Below are 16218 nucleotides of genomic sequence, written 5' to 3' on the forward strand. Positions count from 1 at the left end.
GGATCACATGACCAGGGGATGATCACTGTCTCCAGGAGCTCTGTGTGTGTCATGTGTGGGAATCAGGATGGATCAGCATGAATGTAGCAGAGCTGTTTGTGTCATGTGGGAATTAGGATGGATGTAGTACAGCTGTATGAAGTCACTATGGATGTAGCAGAGCTGTGTGTGATGTCTGTGAATCATAATGGATGTACCATGTAGCACAGTTGTGTAGTGTAATTTTTCTACTAATTACTAGTATACATATACAGAGGAGAACTCCAATGTCCAAGCTCTCCTCTGCATACTGTAATATACAGAAGAGAGCTTCGGAGATGATCCCATGCAGAATAAATAAGAGCTGGGGAGGATTTGGGTGGCAGTAAAATTGGATTGGAAAGGGTTAAGCTGGAGGAGAACCGACAGGCCATAACAGATATGGCATTGAACAAATCCCCTGGGCCCGACGGCCTTCTTATAAAGGTGTACCAGAGATACTTGGAACAACTCTTCCCAATATTACAAGATATACTGCAGCAGGCCCACCTGGAGAACTCCCTCCCGTCCTCTTCCTATGACGCTGCCATCATAGTATTATTAAAACCCAGTAAAGAATCTACAGAATGTGATTCATATCGTCCAATATCATCACTTAATGTCACTCATACTGATCAAATGAGCTTTTTGCCTGACAAATCCACTATTATAAATATCCACAGAGTTCAAGCAACTGTTCAACTTGGCAGGTCGCATAATATGCCTTGGGCTTTAGCATCATCAGATACAACGAAAGCCTTCGATTCACTAGAATGGAGTTTCTTAGAGGCTTGTTACAACATCGTTTCAGGTTTGATCCCCAATTTACAAATCCTCAACAGCTAATGTCATAGTAAATGGTATTCCATCAACTAATTTTCCCCTCTCACGTACAACTCGGTGCAGACCCTTATCCCCTGCTTTATTCTCCACTGATATAGAAGCACTGGCTATTTGGCTACGTTGCACCCCTTCTGTCACGGGTATTTGCTGGGAGGGATGGGAGAGCATTACGGAGCTTTACACTGATTATATAACCCAGAGAGATCATTTCCTCCAGCCATAAAATTAAAAAAATACTTTTCCTCCAATTTTTTGTGTTATGTATTAACTGGCAATAATCTGCCATTGTGTGCACGGCTCAAAACCCACTTATGGACCCTTTTTGTCTCCAGATGCGGCCTGTCGGAAATCACTAAAGACCTTGGAATAAATATGGTACAAGACCATGAAAATACAACTGCTGAGACTATTACTCCACTGCGAGAACTAATTAAAATGAAGTTTAAATTATGGTGTAAATTACCTCTCTTGGTGGCGGGCCGCATAAATTTGATTAAAATGGTAATACAACCTAAATGTTTAGATACTTTGCAACATATGCCAGCAACAGTTTCACTGGGTTTTTTTCAATCCTTAAACTCTCTTAATACTGCATTTAGTTGGGTCTCCAAAGTGAAATTATCCTCTCTACAAAGACCTAAGGAGCCGGCTGGGATGGCTGTCGGACTTGGCAGGCCAGATGCGTAATATACAATCTTGGTTTCTAAATGAGGAATTACCTACTGCAGACCATTAGTTGGCTGGAATGGAGAGTTTACTTAACTTTCTGCATTGCCTGAAGTTACTATTACCACTGCATGTACTGACTCCGTCTCTTTGGTGCACAGCTAAAGCCATTCTACATTTTACAGACATAATATCTGATCTGCCATTATGGAACAATCCCATATATGGGACATATATAATGATAATGTACTTCTGTCTTTTACCTGAATTATGAGCCAACTTGCAAATACTTCAACTCTATTTGGTACTTTCAATTACACCATGCTTTTAATGCGCAATTTCTCCATTTCAACCAAAATTTCCAAATATAATATGGTAGGTATATTAAAATTTCAAGGTCCTAAAGGACTAATCTCAGGACTATATACACACATATCAGCCAAAGTTAGTCATAAGCCATTATCTATATATGATAGATGGAAATCACATATTCCCATGATGTCATCAGAATGGCTAGATCTAATGGATTTATAATTAACCGCATGCCCGGCTATTAACAATTAATACAACTACATATTCTACACCAATAGAGAGGAGCGAACGTGCTCGTTTAGGGCAATTACTCGAACGAGCTTCGCTTTTTTCGAGTAACTGCCTACTCGGGTGAAAAGATTCGGGGGGAGAAGGTGGAGCGGGGGGAACACTCTCTCTCTCTCTCTCTCTCTCCCACCCTCCCCCTCTGAATCTTTTCACCCAATTAGGCAGTTACTCGAAAAAAAGCGATGCTCGGTCGAGTAATTGCCCTAAACAAGCACGTTCACTCATCTCTATACACCAATCTTATCTTACCCCTATCCAGTTACATAAAATTGGTAAAATCCCCAAATCAGCCAGCCGCAGATCTCATCAGCTGAATACTAGTTATTGGCATCTAATATGGGGGGGGGATGTCCTTATATTAAGGACTTCTGCTCTGATCTCTTTACCTTTTTATTCCCACTTTTACCTCTCACTCTTAATCTGGATCCCAAGGTTGGGATACTTGGCTTATTAGATTTATGGCCACACAACGCACAAATATTCCATAAAGGAAAGATGTATTTGGCCTGAAAGATATTTACTATGACGTGGATGGCTGTAGAGTCGCCTTCTGTCTCAAGCTGGACAAGATTGATTAATGTAATAATTGCTTATGAAAAAGTAATATTCCAATATAGGGGTTGTCCTGATGAATTAAAAGGAAGATGGGCTCCCTGACTTAACTCCCCTTCCAAAATGCAAATTGATTGATTAATTAAATATATGTCCTCTCTCTTCCCTCCTCTCCTTCCCTCCCATATATTTCCTCCCTTTCCCCCCATATCCCTTGTATTTTTCTTTTTTCCTTCATTCCCTTTTCTTCCTTCTTCCCACTTCATAGAAACAGAACTACATGGAAGCCAAACATCTTTGTTTACCTGTTTATTGAAAATTTGTTTAAGATTTTTCTTTTCTATTATTTGAATTTGTCAAAAGATTCCAAACCCTGTCCAATCATTTTTCAATATGACGTGTATTGTATTATTTCTGTGATGTGTTAAATAAAACAAAGTTTAAAAAAAGTTTGTACCAGGTCCAAGACCGGTTGAACCATGGACAGACATCCAACAGCCGTCCACATCACAAGTGGGTGATATTAGAGGCAAGCGTTAGGTGGCACGTCTGGTATATCAGCAATGACATGCCACAGTGGACCAACTGACCCAGCAGTACAACAGTAGCGAAGTTACGACAAATTTCTACAATGACCATGCAGTGTACATGGCATTGACTGGGACTCAACAGCCAAAGGTCATCGGCAAGGAAGCCTCTGATGGTCCCCACATCATCACCAAAAACCCCTCGCATGGGTCCATGAAAGATGTTAATGGACCTTAGACACATAGTGAGCTGAGATATATGGATGGCCGGGTCCGCATCTGGTGTAAGCAGCATGAAGCCATATCCCATGGGTGCACAGTTGCAGTTCAACAAGCCGGTAATGGCGGTGTCATGTTCTGGTGAGCATTTTCCCGCCACGATCCAGAACTGTTGGTCATCGTACCACAATCCTTACACAGGGAACGTTACAGGGACCTGTTAGCTGATCATCTGCACCTATATCTACAGGAAGTCTTCACCGACCCGAATGCCAACATTTCATCAGGAGAACGCTCCTTGTCATCAAGCTCCACCAGGGAGTGGGTGGCCCTTGGACTCATCAGACTGTAACTCCATTGAACATGTTTGGGATACGCTGGGAAGGGCTGTAATACTAGTTTCTACTTGCCAGCCAAATTCAGTGGGCATGGGTCGAGTTGAGTATGGAGGATATTTGCCACCTTGTGGAATCTGAAAGCCGTGGTTGCCAAAACGGTGGACCAAATGATTATGGCTCGGTTTCTAATACAGTGATCGTTCAGTGTATTTATGTAGCATGCATTTTTCTACATTTATTTCCAGACTATTGGAGGAGGAGATACAGATGAGTGACGGATAACACTGCCAGTACTTATGACCAGAGAACTTACTTTTAATCCTAGAGAACTTACTTTTTGAAAAGGACATTAAAGAACTGGATGCAGACGGGGGATCCTGGCATCAGAGTGCTTGTCAGGGTCACCGTGATCTTCACAACCTCCCCATTATTAGTGGTGCTGGTCAGATCTGTCACCTAAACAAGAAATGGACCTTATGAGTTTCAACTATGCACAGATCATCAAGACCTTGTATATCTACTTTGGGACATGGACCTAAAGTGTGTGCTACGTCTTTATTCAGTCACTCAGGTGAACAAACAAGTTAAGACGCAGGACAGCTTTGCTTGTGACTTGACAGATTACAGAATAGAGAGTAAGCAGAGTTACTATTAAACAGCTATGATTTCTTACCGTATTTTGAAGTTTCCTCGACAGGAAGAGTATGGCGCCGTCGAACGCACGTGCCGTTCCCAGGACATCTCCATGACTGTACAACAAGCCAGCCTTCAGTCTCATTGAGACGATGGATGGGCTGAAATCCACATGGTACTGGTACAAGGACCACTCAGTAGGCAGCCCCAAGTTAAACAGATTAGTCAGAAGATTCACAGGATTTCCACTTGTTCCTAAAAAAACAAGAGAAAATAATAATTGTTTTCAGCTGTTCTCTCAACCTCTTATAACAACTACTGTCATCTCTGTTAGGAAGCCCTTGCTTCCGAGGATCCATATATATTTTATTACGTGTCTAGAAAGACCTCTCAGTTCTCCAGGCATTTCCCATACACTTTTAAAGCTCATACACACAGGTGTATGCAATTTTGGTCCTTGAAAACCAAACCAATTTCACTGTATGTATGTGCGGGTTGCAAGCGTGCGATTGTACATTTGCGATTTTTTACATCCGCGTGGCACCCATTTTTCATGCGCGCACAAGAAGGCCCAATTGATGTAACTTTTTCATAACTGATGTTGACAGGCGACCCATACAGCTCTAGTGAATTTCATGAGGCCTAATAGATTGGGGGCACAGGAAAGTGGTCTCGGCACCATAGCAAGGAGTATGGTTGAACTGGGGCAAGCCACAATTTCTCTATTTTCATCCGTTTAGTGAAACTGTATTGAGCCGACCAAGAAGGCTGAGGTGGACAGCCAACAATACACCCATCGTCAAAAACAACCAACCACCTAGAAGAAGTCATGTTGATATAAGTGATTTCAATATCAGAGCAAAAGCATCATTTATTGTGAAAATACTCACCCCTTGAAGGGAGGTTCTAGTGCCCTGTTGGGCTGCATCAAGCTCGGATACAAGATATGATACGGGTGGGCATAGAGGCTCTAGTACCCTGTCGTACCACTTCTAGCTTGGATACAAGATGTGATACAGGCGGGATGGAGGCTCTAATACCCTGTTGTACTGCCTCTAGCTTGGATACAAGATATGATAGGGTGGGCATGGAGGCTCTAGTACCCTGTCGTACAGCTTCTAGCTTGGATACAAGATGTGATACAGGCGGGATGGAGGCTCTAGTACACTGTTGTACCGCCTCTAGCTTGGATACAAGATGTGATACAGGCTCTAGTACCCTGTTGGGCTGCATCACGCTCGGATACAAGATATGATACGGGTGGGCATGGAGGCTCTAGTACCCTGTCGTACCGCTTCTAGCTTAGATACATGATATGATACAGGCGGGATGGAGGCTCTAGTACCCTGTTGAACTGCCCATAGCTTGGATACAAGCTGTGATAAGGGTGGGCATGGAAGCTCTAGTACCCTGTTGTACCATCTTTAGCTTGGATACAAGATGTGATACGGGCGGGTATGGAGGCATACAAGTTTTGTATGGTATCCTGTGGCATATCGCTCCACATTCCTGTAAATGGGTCTTCAGATTGTGCAAACTTGTAGGCTATTGAAGTTTGCGTCTGAGATGGTTATATACAGGTTTTATTGGAGATAAATCTGGTGACCGGGCTGCCAAGGAAGTGTGACAATGTTGTGGGGGCATTCCTCTGACCCCCTTGTGTGTGCGGCCGAGCATTATCCTGGGAGCCCTGCTATAAGAGACAACACATGAAACAGCAGGATGTCCTGAACATATCACTGAGCTGTAGACTGTCGTATGTGATGTTGGCAAGACCGTTCAACTAATCACGCCATTACACTAATCATCAGCATATCTGACAACTCCTTGGAGCTTCAGTTCTTGACAAGGAGTGTATTTAAGAATATCAGGGACCAAGAGACCCCCCTGAGCCCTCCCACATAACACGACAGAGCGTGGGACCCTATGGCATTTAGAGCTCCAAATAAAGATGAATAGCTGTTTGTAGTGATTTCAATTCCGAGAGCGAAACTTTAACTGGTAGTGTCTCAAAGTAGTAAAGCAGTTTCGGTAAGAGGGTTATCTTAACAGCTGTGATACGCCCTAGTAATAAAAAATGATGGAACTGCCACTTATCTAGAAGAGAGCGGAATTAACAGAAGAGGGGTGGGAAAATTAACCGAGTATGGAGGGGGTACCCCCCAAGTACTTGAGCGAAAAGTCCCTTCATTGGTAGTGGAAGTCACATCGCAAAGTCCAAATCAGTAGGGAACATTCAGGGCTTCTGTTTTGGAAATATTTATTTTATAGCCTGAAAGAATAAAATGCAGGTTCAGTGGAGTGACATGAAGGTTAGAGAAAGTCTCCGTAAAAAGAGTAAGTTTAAATTCCCTATCCCTAACCATAACACCTTTTATATCTGGAAGTTGCCTAATCCTGGCCGCTAAAGGTTCTATACAGAGGACAAAAAGAATAAGTGACAGCGGGCAGCCCTGACTAGTACCATTGGAAATACGGAGGGTCTGAAAGGAAGAATGGAGTAATTTCACCTCTGCGGAGGAGCTAGAGTACACTTTGAATGGCTGTTAAAAGAAGGCTTGAGATGCCAAAGGAACTAAGAGCTTCCATCATAAAGGGATAACTAAGCCAATCAAGAGCTTCCTCTGCATCTAAACTAGGCAAAAGGGCTGAATCGGATTGGTTATTGACCAGCTTAATTAATTCGACTGCCTGGTTAGTGACTGGCCATGATGGCAAGGGGCAACACTGACTTGATCCTTACAAATAAGGAAGGGTAGCAAAACACTCAAACAATTCACCAGCATCTTAGTAAGGCTGCCTGTCCACGGGCGTATATTCATTGCATTCTCTGCAGCGATAATTCGGCCACGGGGAACGCAGTGAAAGCTTTCCATAGCGTTGCTATGGAGAGCGCTTCCCCCCTATGCACGAGCGGAGAATCATAGCGATTCTCTGCTGGTGGGTGGCAATCGCAGCAAGCTGCAAATTTACCGCGATTCTCCACTAGGCTGACAGCGGAGATCCGTCTACCGGCTCCTGCTCCCAGGCGGTGGATCTACGCCACTGGATACTACAACGCCCGTCGACAGGCAGTCTAGGTGATTTTAAATCCGTATTCAGTAATGAGCCTATAATCTGCACACTCCTGAGGTCTTTTTCCAGTTTGGGCATACAGTTAGGGCCAGAAATATTTGGACAGTGACACAAGTTTTGTTATTTTAGCTGTTTACAAAAACATGTTCAGAAATACAATTATATATATAATATGGGCTGAAAGTGCACACTCCCAGCTGCAATATGAGAGTTTCCACATCCAAATCGGAGAAAGGGTTTAGGAATCATAGCTCTGTAATGCATAGCCTCCTCTTTTTCAAGGGACCAAAAGTAATTGGACAATGGACTCTAAGGGCTGCAATTAACTCAGAAGGCGTCTCCCTCGTTAACCTGTAATCAATTAAGTAGTTAAAAGGTCTGGGGTTGATTCCAGGTGTGTGGTTTTGGATTTGGAAGCTGTTGCTGTGACCAGACAACATGTGGTCAAAGGAACTCTCAATTGAGGTGAAGCAGAACATCCTGAGGCTGAAAAAAAAGAAAAAATCCATCAGAGAGATAGCAGACATGCTTGGAGTAGCAAAATCAACAGTCGGGTACATTCTGAGAAAAAAGGAATTCACTGGTGAGCTTGGGAACTCAAAAAGGCCTGGGCGTCCACGGAAGACAACGGTGGTGGATGATCGCCGCATACTTTCTTTGGTGAAGAAGAACCCGTTCACAACATCAACTGAAGTCCAGAACACTCTCAAGGAAGTAGGTGTATCTGTCTCTAAGTCAACAGTAAAGAGAAGACTCCATGAAAGTAAATACAAAGGGTTCACATCTAGATGCAAACCATTCATCAATTCCAAAAATAGACAGGCCAGAGTTAAATTTGCCGAAAAACACCTCAAGAAGCCAGCCCAGTTCTGGAAAAGTATTCTATGGACAGATGAGACAAAGATCAACCTGTACCAGAATGATGGGAAGAAAAAAGTTTGGAGAAGAAAGGGAACGGCACATGATCCAAGGCACACCACATCCTCTGTAAAACATGGTGGAGGCAACGTGATGGCATGGGCATGCATGGCTTTCAATGGCACTGGGTCACTTGTGTTTATTGATGACATAACAGCAGACAAGAGTAGCCGGATGAATTCTGAAGTGTACTGGGATATACTTTCAGCCCAGATTCAGCCAAATGCTGCAAAGTTGATCGGACGGCGCTTCACAGTACAGATGGACAATGACCCCAAGCATACAGCCAAAGCTACCCAGGAGTTCATGAGTGCAAAAAAGTGGAACATTCTGCAATGGCCAAGTCAATCACCAGATCTTAACCCAATTGAGCATGCATTTCACTTGCTCAAATCCAGACTTCAGACGGAAAGACCCACAAACAAGCAAGACCTGAAGGCTACGGCTGTAAAGGCCTGGCAAAGCATTAAGAAGGAGGAAACCCAGCGTTTGGTGATGTCCATGGGTTCCAGACTTAAGGCCGTGATTGCCTCCAAAGGATTCGCAACAAAATATTGAAAAAAAAATATTTCGTTTGGGTTATGTTTATTTGTCCAATTACTTTTGAGCTCCTAAAATGTGGAGTGTTTGTAAAGAAATGTGTACAATTCCTACATTTTCTATCAGATATATTTGTTCAACCCTTTAAATTAAACGTTACAATCTGCACTTGAATTCTGTTGTAGAGGCTTCATTTCAAATCCAATGCGGTGGCATGCAGAGCCCAACTCGCGAAAATTGTGTTACTGTCCAAATATTTCTGGCCCTAACTGTATGTACAGTTCTGTTATTGTTATTGTTCTGTTATTTCTGAAAGTAGGATATTAAAATCACTTCTGATGATCCACAAGGATGGCAAAAGCTTGCAAACAGTTTAAAACCCATCGGACAAAAGAGGTCTGATAGGTGTTTGGGGGGGGGGGGGGGGGGGGGGAATCAATGTTGCTAAAATGACAGGGCTACCATAAATAGTGCTTTCCAAAATAGTAAAGTAGCCTAGAGGATCAATTTTGGAAGAAGAGACTAGTACTTGGCAAGTGCAAGATAGTAGAATAGCTACCCCGGCCTTGCCACAGTTATGTTTGGATGAGTCAACATTAGGGAAATAGTGTTGGGTAAAACGAAAAGCACTACTTTGGTCAAAGTGGGTCTCCTATAAGAAGGCTTCTTCAGCTCGCAAGGCTTTAAGTTCCCACAAAACAAGCTGCTGCTTCATATTGTAGTTGAGACCCTTTACTTTTAAAGTGACGCACCGAACTATAAAGACACGTACAGATGGAGGAAAATGCTGAAATTGCATTCACCGGGCCAGAGCCCACAGGATAGGAGGATAAAAATGTTAAGTAAATGCCAGTGGAGAATCAGTCAGGCTGCTCCAGTATCAACATAGTATACCTGCTAGAAGAGGAAGGAAAGGAAGCAGAGGAGGGAGAGAACACAACAAACAACAACACGAGACACACATAAAAAGAACAAGTAAAGTGAACAGAAAGCAGGATCTGAGAACCCATAGGGAAGAAGCCAATACCGGCAGAGCAGATGAAAGGTTTTGTAACCATACAAAGCTCCATTAAAGGGACTTTCAGAGTTGTAACATATGTGTGCAACCCCTTTTCCTATACAGTAAAATAATAAATGGTGATATACTAACCTCTCTCCGCTCCCAGTGTGCACCACGACGGTGCTTGGTCCTCCGTTCTGTCTGCCTGGTTTAGGGGACACCACAGGGGCTGCAGTGCTCAATCGCTAAGCTGTGTTATTGGTGCTGTAACCATCACTTGTTATACTCTGCATGGGGAAAGGGTTGTCCAAAGATGGGAGAACTCAAACAACCCCTTTAAGGCATTATAGGTGTTCAGACCCCTCAAATTCGGGAGCAGACAAGGAACTGACATTGACAAACAGTGAAGCAGAGAACAAAAAAAAAAAGACATTTTCTAGAGGTTGTCATCCATGCCACAATCAAAAAGAAAACGTCCAATCAAGTGAACAGAAAACAGATCAGCTCTACAGGGCTACAGGCTCACAACAGAAGAGGAATGAAAGGGGAGTTACTCAAGGAAGCACAATCATGAACAAAATTGCATAAAAGATCCAAGAGAAGGAGGAGGCCTTTGTTTAGCTCCGGCAGCTTGCCACACATGAGGATAGCAGGGAAGGAGAGTCCAATTCCCAATCAGTCAGGTTCAAGTCCGACACATCTAATGCCTCAGAAAACCGGTGAAGATACGAGTACTTACGAAGTGTACCCAAGCGACCATTCCTACAAGCAGTAGGTGTGAAGGGGAAACCGCAACAGGTGGTCACGTGGAATAAGCAGTGGTGGAAGGTGCCATCTTTTTTGTAAGGTGACCCACGATAAATCAGGGAACAGCTGGATTGGGACACCATCAAATTCAAAGTTTCTCAATCCTCTAGCTTTAGCCATAATGGTCTCCTTGATCACAGCAGATGCCATTCCTAGGCTAAGAGGTGGCATTTTCTGGCTTTAGGCCTCTATGAGCTCAGTTAAGTTTAATCTTTTGAGGAGATGGCTATCCTAGAATAAGATTAAAGCTTGCTTATAGGGTGGCGTGTAGGTCTTCCGCACCCTAATGTTGTTCCCCTGACTCCTGTCATGCAAGACCTCTAAGCGACCTTGCAGATCACATGTACCATTGAAATGGGAAACCACTGTAGCCTGTAACGGAGTGATGTAAGGCCAAGTAGCGTTATAATCAACTTCATGGGTTGCAACTTGTGATGTAATATTCTGCCAGTCTTCTACACACTTAAGAAATTTCCACCCGGTAGCTCTCTTGAATTTCTAATATCAATGCCTTAGTCAGTTTGAGTGGGGAGCTGCATAAAATAGTGGCACCATGTTGGAGGCAGTTGTGTGGGGAAGACAAGTCAGTGTCCTTAGGGCGAATTCCAGGGGTGATTCAAGTGTACAGATCGGGAAGCGGGAATGAGGTTTAGGTAGGGGGAAGCCCAAAAACCCCCACTTTCCCGCTCTTGTGGAAACGCCCCTGAGGTGTGATCTGGGATACAGTTGCCAGGTGCATCAGTGGTCACTAGCTGGTTTTCGAGTCATGAAATTTGCATGAGGAGCCTAAACCCACATTTGTGCCCTCCCTGGCTCATCAACACTGACCTGTGCAAGCTGATGTCTGGGAATCTTCTCCATGCTGGTACCATTTTGCTTGGGCACCAAAGGCTGTGCACAATGCTGAACCTGGCCTACTGTCACATCAGGAGACGTGAAAGATAGACCACCATTTCTTATATTTAGGGACACTAGTGAGACCAGGGTTCTACCACTGAATTGGCGCATTGTCAGTGTGGTGACAATATACAAAAAGGGGTCTAAAAGAGCCAGGTAACTACAGGCCGCTGAGTCTCACTTTAATAATTGGAAAAATATTTGAGGAATTTCTAAGAGACGCCATCGTAGAATACCTCCAGGAAAACAACAGTATAACCCCTCATCAGCATGGGTTTATGAGGGGTTGATCGTGTCAGACTAATCTGATCAGCTTCTACGATGAAGTAAGCTCTAGGCTGGACCTGGGAGAGTCTATTGATCTCATATATCTGGATTTATCTAGAGCATTTGACACCGTGCCGCATAATAGGCTGATATATAAAATGAGGCAGCTCGGACTGGGCGAAAACGTGTGTATCTGGGTAAAGAACTGACTCAGAGATAGAAAGCGGAAGGTGGTAATGAATGGTTTGTACTCTGATTGGGCCACCGTCGCTAAGCGGAGTGCCACAGGGTTCAGTACTAGGCCCCATTCTGTTCAATATATTTATTAACGACCTGATAGAAGGACGGAAAGGAAGGAAAATAACGATATTTGCAGACAATATGAAACTATACAACATAATTTATACAACGGAGGACAATCTACAAACGGACCTAGATAAGCTAGGGGCTTGGGTAGAAAAATAATGAATGATGTTCAATATTGATAAATGTAAGGTTATGCACACGGGCAGGAAAAACTGATGTCACCATTACACACTAAATGGGGCACTGCTAGGGAAAAGTGATATGGAAAAAGACCTGGGGGTACTAGTGGACTGTAGACTTAACTGGAGTAATCAATGCCAGTCAGCTGCTGCAAAAGCAAATAAAGAATTAGGGTGCATTAAAAGAGGTATAGGGGCGAAGGATGAGAACATTATTCTTCCACTATATAAGGCACTTGTCAGGCCTTACATGGAATACTGTGTACAGATCTGGACACCGGCGCTCAGGAAAGATGTTGCTGTGCTTGAAGGGGTTAAAAGAAGGGCAACTAAACTAATACATGAAATGAAGGGACTGGAATACCCAGAGAGTCTAACAAAATTGGGATTATTCACCCTGGAAAAAAGACGGCTAAGAGGTGATCAAATAACTATGTATAAATACATGAGGGGACAATACAAGGATCTCTCCCATGATCTGTTTATACCCAGGACTCCGACGGTAACAAGAGGGCATCCGCTACGTCTAGAAGAAAGCAGGTTTCATCACCAACACAGGAGGGAGTTCTTTACTGTAAGAGCAGTGAGACTGTGGAACTCTCTGCCTGAGGATGTGGTGATGGCAAAATCCATAGAGGAGTTTAGGAGGGACTAGATGCCTTTCTAGAGCGCTATGATATTACAGGATATAGACATTAGGTGACCAGCGGGGTTCTTGATTCAGGTCTTGGTGTTAGGTAGGAACTCAAACGTTAATCCAGAGATTATTCTAACTGCTATTATGGAGTCAGGAAGGATTGTTTTCCTCCAAATGAGCTAAATTTGCCTCTGCCTTGTTGGTTTTTTTTTTTGGCTTCCTCTGGACCAACAAGAGGGGGGGGGGTCAAAGAGGCTGAACTAGATGGATATTGCCTTCATTTAGCCTAACATACTATGCATGTTGGGCAGGTGAGAGAGGATCCTCGGCAACTGCAGTGGGATCTCCAGATGTCGCTGTACCCACTTGCATCCTGGAAGAGGTGGCTGGATCAAGAACTCCTTCTCAGACACAGGCATCTGGCGATGGAGGGCAACAATGGTTACCTGTAGAGGGTTTCTTATGTTGTCTCCTTCCCATGTAGGACAATGCTGGGCATTATATTTGCAGTATGAACTTGGGGGCACAGAACCTAAACGGCCGCACTCATCATGCCCCTCCTCATAGATTGTAAGCTCTTGTGAGCAGGGCCCTCACTCCTATTTCTTCATAGATTGTAAGCTCTTGTGAGCAGAGCCCTCACCTCTATTGCTAAAAATGTTTATTAGTTGACCACTGTATGTGATGTCTGACTTCGTCTGCTCATGTTCCCTCCCTCTGATTTGTAAATTGCTGTGGAATAAGTTAGCACTATGTAGAGACTTTTACTGTAGGAAAATTCTTGCCTGGCCGGGTTTTCTTCCTATTTATCATCCTTTCCACCTCGAGTACGCAGCTTGATGCATAACAATGTCCAATACAGGCAGAATGGAATGCGATTAGTGGTTCTGGATGCCAAATGTCACAATAACCAGCAGAACACAATGACTGGTACAATTCCATGTTATTACCAAGCTTGGCTTAATCAGGCCATTGAAGGTGCTATTTATATATATGTATTCAGCCCCTGCTCTGGTTGGGCCAAGTTAAGCAGGACATAATTTTCCAAAGAAGAAATCTGCTTCAGCTTCATTAAGTTCCATTATAATGTAACCGCGTGTTAATGAAGATTTAGAAGGTCACGTTGCAGCTACGGATTTTTTTTAATAACGGCACAAAAGTGGGACCTTTTCTTCCATGATGAATATTCCTACAATGCTATAAGTATTAATGATGGGATAACTTTCTTTTCCATGTTTGTGTCTTAGTGCCCGGTATGAGGATATATAACTGCTCCTGGGGATGATAACTATTGATTATGGGTGATGATGATTAGCACTGTTCAATTCAAAAAGGGACATATTATATAAAACGTGCATAAGTTGACAGTTTACGAGGGGGTGCTGATAAGTCTTTGGCTTTACCCAGAAAGAAACGAGATAGGAAGATGAAGCTTTACATTTATTCCACATACTCTCCACTGATGCCAACACGCTTCTTACATTGGTATTCCAAGTACTGTAAGCCTTGCAAAAAGAAGGATTTCGGTTGTGCCTCAAACCAGTCATCCGTAGCAGCCATGGCATCAGAAATGGTGTGAATTTGGTACCCTTGAGGTGTTTCTTCAGGCTTAGAAACATGATAGTTGGAGGGAGCTAGATCTGGTGAATAAGGTGCGTGGTCACTAGCTGGAAGCCTAGCTCCACCAGTTTTGCCGTGGTCGCTTGTGCAGTGGGAGCGGAGGCGTTGTCTTCCAGGAACAAGATTCCTTTGGACAGCTTGCCGCGCCTTTTGGCCTTCAGAGCTGCCTTCAACTGGTCCAAAAGTTCAATGTAAAAACTTGCATTGATGGTGGAACCATTTTGAAGGTCGGCCACTAGCAGCACCCCCTCCTTATCCCAGGACACAGACGCCATCACCTTAGTGGCTGAGCTTCTTTGGGCGAGGAGAACCACTGTGCCTCCACTCTTTTGACTGCTCCTTGGTTTCAGGGTCAAACAAATAAATCCAGGTCTCATCCATGGTGACCAGTCGATCCAGGAAGTTCTTATCAGTCCGGAAACGCTGACAAATGGACCGGGAAGTTTTCACTCGCATGCTTTTCTGATCTGTTGTCAAACATTTGGGGACCCACTTTGCAGATAGCTTCTTCATGTTCAAACGTTCATGATTAATGACACAAACACGTTCATGAGAAATTGTGCACAGCATCGACTATCTCTGGAACTACAACCTCTCAGTCGTCCAGGACGTTCCTCATCAAGTGGCCCATTTTAAATTTGGCAACCCAGTTCTTAACTGTAGAACATGAAGGGCATTGATCCCCCAATGTCTGCGACATATCACCATGAATATCCTTAGCGGACCAGACTTTCCTTGCAGAAACAAGAATTTTATCACTCCTCTGCTCTCATTTGCTGTGAATATCACCTTAGACGACGCCATTTTGTTTTCCCGCGTGCCGAGATCACTGTTGCCATAAGCCACAAACACAACATTTTGAAAACATATATTAGATACATAAGGCTTTCATGTGATGTAACAATCGTTGCCATAGAAACAAAAAAAGAACACAAAGCCAAAGACTTATCAGCAGCCCCTCGTACCTTTGAGCGGGGGCAGATACTGACAGAAAAATGGTCCCAAGGCAAGAACAGTATACGGGCCCCATAGTTTCCACAATAGGGTGCTTACCATGAACAAAGTTACTAATATTCATCTACCTTCTCCCTCACCAACAGGTACGTTGCATTGCTCTATCAAACTGAATTGCCTAAAGAGATGGCGATACTCTCAATTTAATCTTCCTCTGCCTCTCACTTTAATAAATCCCCCCCTTCCACTCTCAGATCACAACCTCCTCTCTTTCTCCATCAAGCACCCTAGCATCACCCGTGACTCGCCTATCTATCGCACCTCTAGGAACCTCCAGACCGTCTGCACCCAACAGTTCGCCGAGAAAATCCTGTTCTCCCTGTCCCCTATCTCTCTCCTCCCCTGCTCTAACCTGGCAGCCCAACACTAACACACCACCGTCGGATGTGCCCTGGATGAAGTGGTACTACCAGTGACCCGAGCCATCAACCACAGACCACGGCAACCTTGGCTTACGTCCGAAATGCGCTTCATCCAGCGGTGCTCTAGGTGCGCTGAATAGCTTTGGAGAAAATGAAACCTGCCCACAGACTTACTCCACTTCAAATTCATCCTTAAAACT

At 43.8% G+C, this 16218-nt stretch overlaps 1 protein-coding gene across 1 annotated transcript in view; it reads right to left on the reverse strand.

The window, feature by feature from the left end:
• The window catches only part of PIWIL4 (piwi like RNA-mediated gene silencing 4), a 133434-nt gene that overhangs the window by 92904 nt on the left and 24312 nt on the right, over positions 1-16218 (reverse strand). Inside the window, exons 2-3 of the mRNA XM_066586812.1 lie at positions 4437-4651; positions 4098-4219 (exon numbers count right to left, since the gene is read on the reverse strand). Coding sequence (XP_066442909.1) covers positions 4098-4219; positions 4437-4651 — 337 coding nt within the window. The remainder of the gene's footprint in view (positions 1-4097; positions 4220-4436; positions 4652-16218) is intronic.

This window comes from Eleutherodactylus coqui, chromosome 1, assembly GCF_035609145.1.
Source record: "Eleutherodactylus coqui strain aEleCoq1 chromosome 1, aEleCoq1.hap1, whole genome shotgun sequence".
Taxonomy (NCBI): Eukaryota; Metazoa; Chordata; class Amphibia; order Anura; family Eleutherodactylidae; genus Eleutherodactylus; species Eleutherodactylus coqui.